General features: G+C 38.2%; 1 protein-coding gene across 1 annotated transcript in view; it reads right to left on the reverse strand.

The window, feature by feature from the left end:
* Positions 1-16,660, reverse strand: part of LOC121437126 (coagulation factor VIII-like) — a 157,314-nt gene that overhangs the window by 89,192 nt on the left and 51,462 nt on the right. The window contains 1 exon segment of the mRNA XM_041636966.1: positions 11,926-12,135. Coding sequence (XP_041492900.1) covers positions 11,926-12,135 — 210 coding nt within the window.

The raw sequence follows: 16,660 nt of genomic DNA on the forward strand, positions 1-16,660 counted from the left end.
ATGCTATTCAAGACAATTACATTATAGGTTATTTGGTCAAATCCTCTCCATATATAATAATCCAACAAAGGCGGTAAAAGTCATTATTGCATTGCTGCTACTGTGCTATGGATGTTTCTGATTGATCACAAGAAAGGGATATTGAGGCCTATTGAGAGCGTTCAGTGGGTAAAAATGTTTGCTGCCAAGCCTGATGACCTGAGTGCAATTTTTAGAATCCACATAATAGAAGGAGAGAATTGAGTCCTGCAGTTGGCCTCTTACCTTTACACCTGTGATATAACATATGTGCCTACACACATATGCACACATTAAAGTAACAAATATAATAAAAAGCATTTGCAATGTGCAATGATGTAACATTTAACTATTTCTAATGCAGATATTCTCAAGAAGTGATTATAGAATTTTTCCCAACAAAATAGTGGATTGCTGATCAGTTATAGAAACCAGGAACAAGGTTTTGATTCTGAGGTGGAGAAAAGTCCCAAGCTGATGATAATTCAGCCTCAGGTTTAGAAAGAATGATCCCAGAGTTGAAGGCATTTGGACTATAATACATTATGCTTTCATTCTCTATGGTGTGTGCTCACTTGTGCATGCATATGCGATAGTGCATGTTTGTAGGTCAGAGGTCAACTTTTGGTGTCAATACATGTATTGCCCCCCACCTTGTTTAAGATAGGATCTGTCTGTTTTCTTTTGCATATGCCAGGCTAGATGGCCTGTATGCTTCTGATGATTCTCCTGTCTTAGATTCTTCCCTTGCTGTAGGAACACTGGGATTATGGATGTATGTTATCATGCCTTGCTTTTTCCATGGGTTCTGTCTGGTGATCTGTGTGACAAGTAGTTTACTCACTGATTATTTCGCCGATCCGAAGTATCTATTATTTAAGATACTGGATTGAGATGTAAGAACTAGTTAAAATGTCCTTTTTCATTTATATTTAGTTATAGTTGTAATGCAAGAAGATTGCTGTATTACAAAAGTCAGGCAATGTAGTTTGACTAAAGACAAAAGTCTCTTCCTCTTCTTCTACTACTCTCTCATTTTGAGACCAGGCCTGTGTAAGCCCTGACTGACCTAAAACTCACTATTTGAATCAGGATGGATTCAAACTCAGAAATCTGCCCCCCACTCAGTTTCCAGAATGCTTGATTAAAGGAAGGCATTAACACACCCCACCCTTAACCAAAGTATCTCAAGATTAGTATTCTAAATTCAAGTAAAAAATTTTGCATGTCTGTAATCTCAGAGGGTTGGGATGCAGATCCCTATAGTTCATTGGCCATCCCACCTAGTCAATCAATGAACTCCAAGTTCAATGAGAGACTCTGTCTCAAAAAGCAAGGTAGAATTAAGAAGGAAAATCTTATCAGATCTGGAAGACTTATTATTTAAGTAAGTGTATTCATCTAAGAATGGTTTTATAACTATGGCCCGAAAAGAACATTGTAAGCCAGATGCAAAATGAATATTATATGAAATTAAAATAAAGGTCTGTGAGGTCCCTTGCCAGCAAGGGGCCCGGATCCTGTACCAGAAGAGCCATCCAGAGAAGTAAGTGTGTGCCCGACTGGCCAGCCGGATGCTCGCCCTGGAAAGGGAGCACAGGCACCCTCCAATCCCCTAAACTTTTTGGCCATTCAGTGATGTGGGAGTGATTTCTTTCTAATCTGTTGCTTTCATTGGTTAATTAATAAAGAAACTGCCTTGGCCCATTTGATAGACCAACTTTTAGGTGGGTGGAGTAAACAGAATAGAATGCTGGGAGAAAGAAGTTGAGTCAGTGAGTCGCCATGATTATCCCACCCGACACAGCCGCAGGTTAAGATCTTTCCTGGTAAGCCACCTTGTGGGCTACACAGATTATTAGAAATGGGTTAGATCAATATGTAAGAGCTAGCCAATAAGAGGCTGGAACTAATGGGCCAAGCAGTGTTTAAAAGAATACAGTTTTCATGTAATTATTTCGGGTATAAAGCTAGCCGTGCGGGCGGCCAGGTGCCAGGAATGCAGCCCACCACTCCTATTACAACAATTCAGGGGGGCCTTCTCTCCCAGGCTACTGCCTTCTCTTCCTATCCCATCCCAGCTTCTCCCTAGGCACCCCCTTCCCATCTGCAGGGTCATAGGATCCCCCAACTCAGCCTGCTTAAGGGCTGAGGGTCTGGGGACAAAGTTGTGAGTGCAACTGCTGCAGGAGTTTAACTTTGTTCCACTGAGCCTGCACCCAGCAAGCCTGCACTTTTGTCTGTGAGGTCCCTGGCCTGCAAGTGGCCCTGAGCCTGTAGCAGAAGATCCATCGGGAGGGCCTACTTCAGGGTGGAGAGGATCTGAGAGACAACTCCAGTGCTTAGGGGACCTAAGAGAGGGCAGACCAAGAAAAACCCCCAAGTACACAGGTAGCCACAGCAAAGATCAGACCAAGCCACCAAGACTCTCCTAACAGCATTTGAAGGCAGAGATGGGCAGGCACCAATGCAAAAATTCCTCCAACAATCTGAAAACAACACAATAACACCAGAATCCAGCAAACATACAGCAGGAAGAATTGAACATCTTAATCCCAAAGAAGTAGAATAAATAGACTTTAGATATAACATTATGAAAATGTTAGAGACCATTAAACAAGATATAAAAAACTCCTTTAAAGAAATAGATGAGAAGACTAACAAAAAGTTAGAAGAAATGAATAAATCCCTCAAAGATACCCTGGAAAAGCAAGAAAAAGCAATCAAACAGGTAAGGGAAGCAGTTCAAGACCTGAAAACTGAAATGGAGGCAATGAAGAAAACAAAAACCAAGAGATGGCAGGATATGGAAAATCTGGGTAAATGAACAGAAACTACAGAGACAAGAATAACAAACAGAATACAAGAGATAGAAGAAAGAATCTCAGATGCTGAAGATACTATAGAGGAAATAAACACACTGATCACAGAAAACAGCAAATCCAACAAATTCTTGTCACAAAATATCCATGAAATCTGGGACACCATGAAAAGACCAAACCTAAGAATAATACGGGTAGAAGAAGAAGAATTACAGCTCAAAAACCCAGAAAATATATTCAACAAAATTATAGAAGAAAACTTTCCCAATCTAAAGAAGGATATTCCTATGAAGTTACAAGAAGCATACAGAACACCAAATAGACAGGATAAAAAAAAAGCCTCCCCTCATCATATAATAATCAAAACATAAAACATACAGAATAAAGAACAAATATTAAGAGCTGCAAAGGAAAAATGTCAAGTAACATATAAAGGGGAACTTATCAGAATTACACCTGACTTCTCAATGGAAACCATTAAAGCCAGAAGGTCTTGGATCCATGTGCTGCAGAAACTGAGAGACCATGGATGCAAGCCCAGACTACTATACCCAGCAAAGCATTCTTTCACCATCAATGGAGAAAACAAGATATTCCAGGATAAAAAGAAATTTAAACAATATGTAGCCACAAACCCAGTCTTACAGAAAGAACTAGAAGGAAAATCATAACCCAGGGAACCCAACAACACCCATAATAACACAGGCATCTGACAACTCTCCACCAGCAGAACTGAAAGAAGGGAAAGACATAAACTCTACCACCGGGCGGTGGTGGCGCACGCCTTTAATCCCAGCACTTGGGAGGCAGAGGCAGGCAGATCTCTGTGAGTTCGAGACCAGCCTGGTCTACAAGAGCTAGTTCCAGGACAGGCTCCAAAACCACAGAGAAACCCTGTCTCAAAAAACCAAAAAAAAAACAAAACAAAACTGGAGTTAACAACCACTGGTCATTAATATTATTTAATATCAATGGACTCAATCCACCTATAAAAAGGCACAGGTTAAGAGAATGGATGCGAAAACAGGACCAACATTCTGCTGTTTACAAGAAACACACCTCAACCACAAAGACAGACATTTACTCAGAGTAAAGGGTTGGGAAAAGGTTTTTCATTCAAACAGACCTAAGAAACAAGGAGGTGTGGCTATACTAATATCTAACAAAATTGATTTCAAACTAAAATCAATCAGAAGAGATGGAGATGGACACTTTATACTCATGACAGGAACAGTTCATCAGGATGAAGTCTCAATCCTGAATATCTATGCCCCTAATATAAAAGCACCCACATATGTAAAAGAAATATTACTAGAACTCAAAGCACACATCAAACCCCACACACTAATAGTAGGAGACTTCAACACTCCTCTCTCACCAATGGACAGGTCAACAGGACAGAAACCAATGTGGGACAAGAATTTTCACATAAAGTCTGACAAAACTTTTAAAAATGGATTCTGGGGCTGGAGAGATGGCTCAGAGGTTAAGAGCACTGACTGCTCTTCCAGAAGCCCTGAGTTCAATTCCCAGCAACCACATGGGATCTGTAATGAGATCTGGTGCCCTCTCCTGGCCAGCAAGCATACAGACAGATAGAACACTGTATACATAATAAATAAATAAATCATTTAAAAAATGGATTCTGGACAAAAAAAGAACAGAGTCAAGCAAGGCTTCTTGGTAGCAGCATTGCCTCAGGTAGGTAAGCTAGAGGCAAGGAAATGTGTGGCTTCTTTAAAAGGAGCTGATGCAGCATAAATGGCAAAATCTTTACAGCTCTTTTAAGAGGCTCTGCCACTGAACACTTAAATGGTGTTTATGAGTAGTCAGGCAGGCTTTGTGGTGATGACATGGACCTTAAAACTCCACAGAGTTATGGCAATAAACATGGCTCTCGCCAGTACCTCTACCATGAACCTAGACTCTCAGAAGCTAAGGAATGGGACAGAGTCAACAGCCAAAGCTACAACCTTAATTCTAGCATGCTGTTTAACAGATTAAAGATTCATGAGCTCAACAAAAGATAGAGATATACAGTAAAGGCAGATTCAAATTAAAATCAAAAACAAAAACTTCTAAACAGTTTACAATATATTTAAAAATATACATAGGCTTGGGAAAAAAGAAAAAGAATAGAAAAAATCCTTAAAAAAAGAACTAGAGTAGTCAGACATGGTGGTGCGTGCCTTTAATCCTAGCACTTGGGAGGCAGAGGCAGGCAGATCTCTGAGTTCAAGGATAGCCTGGTCTATAGAGTGAGATCTATGACAGCCAAAGATACACAGCGAAGTCCTGTCTCAAAAAAAATTAAAAAATTAAAAATTGAGTAAAAAAAGGCCATGTAAAGATAAAATACACAAGTCTAGATTATGTATATTATTGTGTTTTCTTTGAATTTTTTTAATTGTGAATGAACTAAGTACAGAGAGCTATTTCATTGTATAGGCTGCTAAGCTAAACCAACCTATATATTTTAAAGGCATCTTGACTTCAAAATTTATGTCTAAGGACATGTTACTTTGGAAAAGAGGTTCTGCTTTTGTTTCCACAGAGGATAGAAAGCTATGGATTCCTTACCAACTAATATGGTTTCATCAAATGAGACCCACTGAAGCAATGCCCCAGGTGGTCCAACATCCATGATAGATAGCTTCAGGACTGTTGGCTGAGATGAATCAACCATACAGGATACCCCATGAAAGACCTGAGTAACAACACCCACAATCAGCAGAAAATCATGTAAAAAGCTATGCACAAATTCTCAAATACTGTTTATAAATGCTTGTTTTCATTTAAGAGGTGTTTATTATAAATGGTTAATGGCCACAGTCAAGGTCTTTCTAAAAAAAGGGGATTGATATGATATAGAAATGAATACTTTACATAGGTATGGACTTTGGTTTATTGTTACAAATTTAAGGTCAATTTTGTTATATGTATATTTCTACTCTTGTTTAAGGTATGTTTATATAGCTCATTAAAAATGTAATGTATATTAAGAAACAAAGATGACTAGGTAGCCATTTATAATACTCAAACTTTTATTTTAGGTTTTCTAGATATATAGGGATATATTTCAGTTAGATAATCTTCAACACATCAAACACCTACAGAATATGGCATTTAAAATGTTTTAAGAACTTAGAGTTTTCTCAACAATGAGATATATCTACTTTTGGAATCATCGATTACTTCAGAAAGGTTGATTGATGAGCACTGAAGAAAGTCATTATGGAATTTGCCTTCAATGTGATAGGGCTAGCCATTTGGGCAAGAAACTGCTCTTGCCTGGACTACTTGATTATTATGCTGTATGAACTGGACATGTAGGACCCATACAAAAGTGACTACTGAACTTTCCAAAGGACAGGATGATCCTTCAGGGTTTCTGTTTCACAGAGGAAACTGTCAGGCATTCTGAAGAAAACAGAAGAGACTAACTGATGAACATTGCCAATACAAGGCAAAACAGGTCTTCAAATTTCCTGCTTCACTGAAAAGTCTGCTAGATACTTTAGGCCTGTAAGCTAAAGATGGATGCCCCAATGTTACTGAAGAACTTTGAGTGACTGTCCAGATAGAGAGATGTCTCTATAATTTCTAAAGTTTTGGACGTTACTTACAATGGACTTACTGTTTACATAGGTAATATTATATCCTTCTGGGGTCTTTGATGGAGTTGACGACTAGACAGTTATAATTATAGTTTTCCTTAGTTATGATAAAAGATAAATCAGATATAAAACTTTAGACTTAGATAGGATAAATGATAGTGTTTTCTTAATTTGACAAATATAAATGGACTAAATTTTATAACTATAATTCTTGCTTGATAAATGTTTTGTATATGTAATTTTACTATGTTAAAGTTAAAGCCTTCCTTTTTAATTAGACAGAAAAGGGCAGATGATGTGGGATGTCCTTCTGTATATGTTTTGCTTTTATTGGTTGGTAAATAAAGCTGTTTTGGCCAATAACGTAGCAGAATAAAGCCAGGTGGGAAGTCTGAAGAGAGAGAGAGAGAGAGAGAGAGAGAGAGAGAGAGAGAGAGAGAGGAGTCAAGACAAGACCGTGGAGCTGCTGAAGGAGAAAGATGCCAGAACATTACTGGTAGGCCACAGCCTCGATATGATACATAGATTAATAGAAATATGCTAATTTAAGATATAAAAGCTATATAGGAATACACCAGAGCCATTGGCCAAATTATTTGTGTGATTATTTGGGTCTGGCCAGCCGGGAAATGAAAGTGCAGTCTCTGTCTACAGACAAATATTTCTTAAAATTGACGAGACACCAAATTATATAAATGAGGTAAGACAACACCACACAAAATATACTACCTTTCTCTTTCCTATCTGTCTAATCTCTCTCTCTTTCCAAGCATAGAAACATAATATTCAAACTACTGAAAATAAAAATACAATACAGAGCTGGTGCTGCCATACATTACCAATGATTATAGTGCTTGGCATACAGAATATCCTTAATAAAATCACAACCCAAGGAATCCAACATTGCCAACAATGCCTACAATAACTCAAACATCTAGCGACCTTCACAACCACAACTCAAAGAAGGGAACCACACAAACCCTACTACCTCCAAAAAATGAATAAATAGATAAAATAACCGGAGTCAACAACCACTGGACATTAATATCACTTAATATTAATGGACTCAATTCACCTATAAAAAGGCACAGACTAAGAGACTGGATACGAAAACAGGATCCAACATTCTGCTGTTTACAAGAAACACACCTCAACCACGAAGACAGACACCTACTCAGAGTAAAGGGTTGGGAAAAGTTTTTTCAAGCAAATGGACCTAAGAAACAAGCGGGTGTGCCCATACTAATTTCTAACAAAATTGACTTCAAACTAAAATCAATCAGAATAGATGGAGATGGACATTTTATACTCATAACAGGAATAATTCATCAGGATGAAGTCTCAATCCTGAATATCTATGCCCCTAATATAAAAGCACCCACTTATATAAAAGAAACACTTCTAGAACACAAGGCAGTCATCAAACCACACACACTAATAGTAGGAGACTTCAACACAGCTCTCTCACCAATGACAGGTCAATCAGACAGAAACCTAACAGAGAAATAAGAGAATTAATGGAGGTAATGAATCAAATGGACTTAACAGACATCTATAGAACATTCCACCTAAATAGGAAAGAATATACCTTCTTCTCTGCAGCTCATGGAACCTTCTTGAAAATTGACCACATATTCAGTAACAAAGCAAACTTCCACAGATACAAAAAAATATTAGCAACCACCTGTGTCTTATCAGATCACCATGGATTAACTAGAATTCAACAACAATGCTACCCCCAGAATGCCTACAAACTCATGGAAACTGAACTGTCAACTACTGAATCACCCCTGGGTCAAGGAAGAAATAAAGAAAGAAATTAAAGTCTTCCTTTAATTTAATGAAAATAAAGAGACAACATACTCAGACCTATGGGACAGTATGAAGGCAGTCCTAAGAGGAAAGTTCATAGCACTAAGTGCCCACTTAAAAAAAAAAACAGAGAAAGCACACATTGGAGACTTAACAGCACACCTGAAAGCTCTAGAAAAAAAAGAAGCAGACTCACACAGGAGGAGTAGAAGACTGTAAATAATCAAACTGAGGACTGAAATCAACAAAACAGAAACACAGAAAACAATCCAAAGAACACCTTAGAAAAATTATCCATTATGATAAAGTAGGCTTCATCCCAGAAATGCAGGGCTGGTTCAACATATGAAAATCTATCAATGTAATCCATCATATAAATAAATTGAAAGAAAAAATCATATGATCATTTCATTAGATGCTGAAAAAGCATTTGACAAAATTCAACACCCCTTTATGATAAAGGTCTGGGAGAGATTAGGGATACAAATTCATACCTAAATATAATAAAAAGCTATTTACAGCAAGCCAACAGCTAACCTCAAATTAAATGGAGAGAAACTCAAAACCATTCCACTAAAATCAGGAACACGACAAGGCTGCCCACTCTCTCCAAACCTCTTCAATATAGTGCTTGAAGTTCTTGCACTAGCAATAAGACAACATAAGGAGATCAAGGGGATTCAAATTGGCTAGGAAGAAGTTAAATTTTGCTATTTGTAGATGATATGATAGTGTACATAAGTGACCCCAAAAACTCTACCAAAGAACTCCTACAGCTGATAAACACCTTTAGTAATGTGGCAGGATACAAGATCAACTCAAAAAAATCAGTTGCCCTCCTATACACAAAGGATAAGGATGCAGAGAAGGAAATCAGAGAAGCATCACCTTTCACGATAGACACAAACAGCATAAAATATCTTGGGGTAACTCTAACCAAGGAAGTGAAAGATCTTTTTGACAAGAACTTTAAGTCTTTGAAGAAAGAAATTGAAGAGCATACCACAAACTGGAAGGATCTCCCTTGCTCTTGGATTGGGAGGCTCAGCATAGTAAAAATGGCAATTCTCCCAAAAGCAATCTATAGATTCAATGCAATCCCCATCAAAATCCCAGGAAAATTCTTCACAGACCTTGAGAGAACAATAATCAACTTTATATGGAAATACAAAAAACCAGGATAGCGAAAACAATCTTATACAATAAAGGAACTTCCAGAGGCATTACCATCCCTGACCTCAAACTCTATTACAGAGCTACAGTATTAAAAACAGCTTGGTATTGGCATAAAAACAGAGAAGTCGATCTATGGAATCGAGTAGAAGACCCGGATTTTAACCCACAAACCTATGAACACCTGATTTTCGACAAAGGAGCTAAAAGTATACAATGGAAGAAAGAAAACATCTTTAACAAATGGTGTTGGCACAACTGGATGTCAACCTGTAGAAGAATGAAAATCGATCCATATCTATCACCATGCACAAAACTCAAGTCCAAATGGATTAAAGACCTCAATATAAATCTGACCACACTGAACCTGATAGAAGAGAAAGTGGGAAGTACTCTACAACACATGGGCACAGGAGACCACTTCCTACGTATAACCCCAGCAGAACAGGCATTAAGGGCAACATAGAATAAATGGGACCTCCTGAAACTGAGAAGCTTCTGTAAAGCAAAGGACACTGTCACTAAGACAAAAAGGCAATGCACTGACTGGGAGAAGATCTTCACCAACCCCGCAACAGACAATTGTCTGATCTCCTAAATATATAAAGAACTCAAGAAACTAGACTCTAAAATCTAATTAACCCAATTAAAAAAATGGGGCACTGAACTGAACAGAGAATTCTCAACAGAAGAAGTTCAAATGGCCAAAAGACACTTAAGGTCATGCTCAACCTCCTTAGTGATCAGGAAAATGCAAATCAAAACAACCTTGAGATAGCATCTTACACCTGTCAGAATGGCTAAAATAAAAAACACTAATGATAACCTTTGCTGGAGAGGATGTGGAGTAAGGAGAACACTCATCCATTGCTGGTGGGAATGCAAACTTGTGCAACCACTTTGGAAAGCAATGTGGTGGTTTCTCAGGAAATTTGGGATCAACCTACCCCAGGATCCAGCAATACCACTCTTGGGAATATACCCAAGAGATGCCCTATCATACTACAAAAGCATTTGTTCAACTATGTTTGTAGCAGCATTATTTGTAATAGCCAGAACCTGGAAACAACCCAGATGCCTTTCAATGGAAGAATGGATAAAGTGTGGAATATGTACACATTAGAGTACTACTCAGCGGTAAAAAACAATGACATCTTGAACTTTGCATGTAAATGGATGGAAATAGAAAACACTATTCTGAGCGAGGTAACCCAGACCCAAAAAGACGAATTTGGTATGTACTCACTCATAAGTGGATTCTAGACATAAGAGAAGCTAAATAAGAAGGTGAACTTAAAGAAAAACATATAGTTATCATCCTGGATATTGGAAGTAGACTAGATTGCCAGGCAAAATTGGGATCTTGGGGGTGGGGGTAAGGGAAGATGGGGAGATTGGGAGAGAAAAGTGAGGAGAGGAGGATTGGTACACCCTGGGGGAACGGGATGGTTGTGATGGAGGAAGGGTAGATATGGGAGCAGGGAAGAAGATATCTTAATTAAGGGAGCCATTTTAGGGTTGGCAAGAGACTTGACTCTAGAGGGGTTCCCAGGTGTCCAAGGAGATGTCCCCAGCTAGTTTCTTGGGCAGCTGAGGAGAGGGAGCCTGAAATGGCCCTTTCCTATAGCCACACTGATGAATATCTTGCATATCACCATAGAACCTTCATCTGGCGATGAATGGAGATAGAGACAGAGACCCACATTGGAGCACCGGACTGAGCTCCCAAGGCCCAAATGAGGAACTGAAGGAGGGAGAACATGAGCAAAGAAGTCAGGACTGCCAGGGTGTGCCCACCCACTGAGACGGTGGGGCTGATCTAATGGGAGCTCACCAAGGCCAGCTTGACTGGAACTGAAAAAGCATGGGATCAAACCGGACTCTCTGAACATGGCGGACAATGAGGGCTGACTGAGAAGCTAAGGACAATGGCACTGGGTTTTGATCCTACTGCATGTACTGGCTTTGAGGGAGCCTAGTCTGTTTAGATGCTCACCTTCCTAGACCTGCATGGAGGGGGGAGGACCTTGGACTTCCCACAGGGCAGGAAACCCTGACTGCTCTTCGGACTGGAGAGGGAGGGGGAGGGGAGGGGGAGGGAAAAGGGAGGTGGGGAGAAGGCGGAAATTTTTAATAATAAAAAAGAATATCCTTAATAAATATTTTTAAAAAATAAATGAAACATACATTTGAAAGTATTATACATAAGGATTATATACAAAGGTACAAATGGCAGAATTATTTATAAACATACTAGTAAAATGTAGAAGAAATATTTATGTTCATGATGTATTTATATCTTTATTATTTATATCTCAACCAAATTCTACGCTCTTTGTTCCTCATTAAAATACTTTCCTATTACAAAAGCCACATATCAAATTCACTTGAAATATTTACTGTCTGTCCAAATACAAGGTACCAGGCAAACAAACAATGAAACACTCACAGTGGTTACTGAAATGATAATATAAATAGCTGACCTGGGTTTTCCATTGACATAAAGACAGTTTCTCCTGAGAATGGGAACAGGGTAAGTGTATCTTCATAGACCGTTTTGTGTTTGAAGGTATATCCAGAGAAGAAGATAGATAAGAAGTCTGTCTGTGCTCCAACACTGAGAATGTACCAATAGGCCACCTCATGCAGACAAACTTTCAACTGCAAGCTACCAAAAACATAGCCATTGATGCCTACAAAAGCAATGTACAACAAGGGATTCAGTTGTATCATGAATTTATTATTTTGGATTATGATTGTTAGGATACAATTAGAAAATTATCATATATTATGCTCATCAGCTTACCACAGAGAACAGTTATAAATCAGGTAGACTATTAATATTTAATCACCCAACTCCAATCCTAAAGTAAGGAGACACATAAAGAGAGATTTGGATATACACTTTGGGAAGTTTGATGAGGGACAAGGTATTTGTAAAATCTCGAAGCATTTTTCCTACAAATTATTAGTTGCAATGGAAAAAAGAGTAACTTACATAGATAAACCCAAAACAAATGATCAGTGTTAGCATTGTATAATGCTTCAGATCCAAAGAAACAAAAGACTAAATACTTGTTCGAAATTTCTGTACCACATGGAGAAAATGCAGTGGCAGACACAACTAGAATATAGACACCACTATATATTGTATCACTGTGAAGTGTTCAGAATTTCATGATATTGCTTATCTAAGACAACACACATCTTTATTCAAATGAAATGCATGATGAGTTATTAAAAACAATTGGGCATGATGTCTCTAACCTATTCTCAAGTGGAAAATAATTACTATGAGTAAAGAGCCAACTCTAGAGAATTGTTCTCAGACCTCCACAAATGTACTGTGCAATCATCATACCAGCACACATTCATTCTCCCTGTCTCTATTCTTTCTCTCTTTCTTTTCTCTCATACACACATAAACACAAAATAAAATTTAAATGTATCACTTTTAAAGATTTTTATTTTTCAGTATGTTTGTGTGGGATGTGTGTATGTGCAGTGTGTACATGAGTGCAGCTGCCTGAAGAGGATGTCAGATACCCTGGAGCTAGAATTACAGGCAGTTGTGAGCTGCCCAAATGGGATGCTGGAACTAAACTCTCAGGTTCTCTGAAAGCAGAACATCAACTTAACTGCTGAGCAATTGTTCTTGCTAGCTTTAATTGTCAATCTGACAAAGTCTATAGTCATCCAAGAAGAGAATCCTCAACTGAGGAATTGCCTGGATCAGGTTGGTTTGCGAGCATGATGGCTATTCTTGGTTGTCAACTTGATTACACTAAAACCCAAGTGGCTGAGTTCACCTGTGAAAACATTTTCTTAAATTATTTGAACTCGGAAGACCCACTTTTAGGTCAGATCTTCTGAGATGGGAAGATAAACCTTTAATCTGTAGCTTTTGAAATGTGAAGATTTACCTTTAATCTGGGTCACACCTTCTGCTGTCAGCCTATATAAAGGAAATGGAAAAAGGAAGCCCTCTTTCTTTGCCTCTTTGGCAAGTCAATTTCTTCACTGCTATTAGAGCCTACCTTTTTGGGATTCTGATGTATACTGAAGGCTGTAGTGGCATTTCAATCATCTTTTAATAAATAAAGCTTGCCTGAAGATCAGAGAGTAAAAGAGCCCCACTGATCAGCCTTACAAACCAAGCAGTGGTAACACACCTTTAATCCCGGTAGCCACACTACTTGCCGTAGAAACTGGGCAGTACATGTTTTAATCCCAGGTGTGTATGCCTTTAATCACATAACTAAAGAGGATTATAAAATGGGAGAGAAAGCTCTCAGTCTCAATCTCATTCTGAGATTATTGGAAGAAGGATCGCCATTTCAGAGTGAAGTTGAGGTAAGAGCCAGTGGCTGGCTGCTTTGCTTTTTGGATCTTCAGGTTGAACCTCAATAACAGTCTCTGAGTTTTTATTAATCCTGCTATAAAAGATAAGATGAGACTTCTAACCTTATGGACTGAACATCTACCAGATTCTTTGAACTTCCCTTGATAGACAGTCATTGTTGGACTAGCTGGACCACAGCCTATAAGCCATTCTAATAAATCCCCTTTCTATTTATAGGTTCACTCAATAAATTCTGTTCTCTTAGAGAACCATGGCTAATATGGTGGATACATCTGAGAGGAATTGTTTTGATTATTAATTTATGTAGGACAGTCATTCCACTGTAGACAGTGTGATTCCTCAAGCAGGCCATCATAGGAGATATAAAAAGCTAGCTATGTATGAGTCAGAGAGGGAGTCAGCAACCAATGTTCCTCTATTGTAGTGGCACTCTATTTGTATTTTAATAAATAAAGCTTGCCTGAAGATCAGAGAGTAAAAGAGCCCAACTGATCAGCCTTACAGAGCAGGCAGTAGTGATATACACCTTTAATCCCAGTAGACACACTAGTTTGCCATAGAAACTAGGCAGTGCATGCCTTTAATCCCATTAATCACACCTTTAATCACAGCCCTAGAGAGGATTATAAAATGAGCGGAGACAGCTCTCAGTCTCATTCTGAGCTTCCTGGAGGCAGGATCATCATTTCAGACTGAGTCAAAGTAAGAGCCAATATCTGGCTGTTTTGCTTTTCAAATCTTCAGGTTGAACCCCAATTTCTCTCCCTGAGTTTTTAATCATGCTTCACTCCATGATTTCGGTCTCCAGGTTTCCTGCCTTTACTTCCATCAGTGGTGGACTATGGTCTGGAAGTGTAAGCCAAATAAACCCTTTCCTCTCCAAATTTCTTTTGGTCAGATTGTTTTATCATAGACACAATATAAAACTAGAATATCCATCTTTCCATCTCCCTTAAATGCATTATTAATGTAAGCAAATATATCAAATTAAATATAGAGTTTAGAAACTGACATAAATATAAGTAGAAATTAAATACATATTAAAAGGGCAGTATCTCAGAAAATAAGTAAAATAATGAGCTAGTTGGTAAATGATTATGAAAAATACAACTGTCCGTTGCATTTTATTGTTTTCTTAGTGTAATACAAACTAGATATCTATGATTTTATTTTTCTATCCAGTGCTTCTCCATTTCCTACTACAGCTTGTTTCAAACACTAGGGTAAGAAGTACCTGTCTGGGCAGTGAAAGTATATTATTTTAATAGACACAATGTTTAAAGCAAGAGAGAGATGGCTTCACAGAATCTAAAAAAATTGAAATTTGGAGAAATATTTGGAAAAATACATTTCACATCACTAGCAAAAGTAGCTTTCACATGGATTAATAAAGGTCCTTGTGAACTATGTACAACTGGTGGTGGGGGAATGTTACTACTACATTAGCCTGCTGAAGATGTCATAACAATATACAGAGTAGGAGTCTGAAATCACACAATTATATTTCTTCACAGCTCCCAAGGATATATATATTCTATAAGTTCTGCTACTCCAGAGAACTCTGATTAATACACCTGTTTCACTTTTTTAAGATTCTAAGTAACAATCTCTCTCTTACTTTAAATATTGTCTCTATTAAAATAATATGCTTTCTTCTGCTCCTCATTGGGACTTTGGGAGCTCAGTCCAGTGCTCCAGTGTGGGTCTCTGTCTCTATCTCCATCCATCACCAGATGAAGGTTCTATGATGATATGCAAGATATTCGTCAGTATTGCTCAAGGATAGGGTCATTTCAGGTTCCCTATTCTCAACTGCCCAAGGAACTAACTGGGGACCTCAGCTTGGGCACCTGGGAGCCCCTCTAGGGTCAGGTCTCTTGCCAACCCTAAAGTGGTTCCCTTAACTAAGAATTGTGGTTCCGTGCTCCCCTGTCCAACCTTCCTTTATCCCAATCCTCCTGCTTTCCCAAGGCCCGACCTCCTTCCCTTCTAACTTTTCTCTCCCCATCTCCCCTTACCCCCAACCCACCCCACCCCAAGATCCCAATTTTCTCCCCGGCAATTTTGTCTACTTCCCTTAGCCCAGAGGATAACTATATGCTTTTTCTTGGGTTCCCCTTCTTACTTAGCTTCTTTAGATTCACCTATTGTAGACTCCGTGAAAAAAAAAAAATAATATGCTTTCACTGTCCAGACATGTTCTTACCCTAGTATTTGAAATAAGCTATAGTAGGAAATGGAGAAGTGATGGATAGAAATATAAAATCATATATACCTAGTATACACTACATTAAGGAAACAATAAAATGCAATATTCTGTCAGGTGGGGAAAATCAACAACAAAATCATGACCACCTTAGAGTGAAGAGGAAGAAAAAATATGTGTTGAGTTAAATATTATGAATCAGATTCTTTACAAAACAACCCATGTCTTTGAGTATATGAAAAAATATAAATGCAATTGAAGGGATTATAAACACCAAAAGTTTTAGAAGAAGGGAGAATAAAGTACTATGGCTTGGGAATATAATAGGCAACTATTACCAGAAATTAAAATTAAATATGAGGCTTAGGTTGACTTGAAGCTGAGGACCAATACTATGAGCTAAGGGGCATAGAATTCTGATAGAAGGCATATCCCGGAAGGTGAGTATAACTTACAACATAACTTTTCAAGGTTCTGTTCTTAGGCAGCTTTTCCATGATTTGGTTAGGTACTTTAGTTATATTATATGAAATAGACAGGGTGATATATGCTTATTCCATCCAAGTGAGAATCAGGATTTCAAAAACATATATTTAAATTTTTAATATATGAGGTAGTCTTCAAAAGAACAATTAGTGTTTTCTACTAG

The sequence above is a fragment of the Microtus oregoni genome, unplaced genomic scaffold (genome assembly GCF_018167655.1).
Source record: "Microtus oregoni isolate MIOR12 unplaced genomic scaffold, Mior012 000050F_ref0000143, whole genome shotgun sequence".
Lineage (NCBI taxonomy): Eukaryota > Metazoa > Chordata > Mammalia > Rodentia > Cricetidae > Microtus > Microtus oregoni.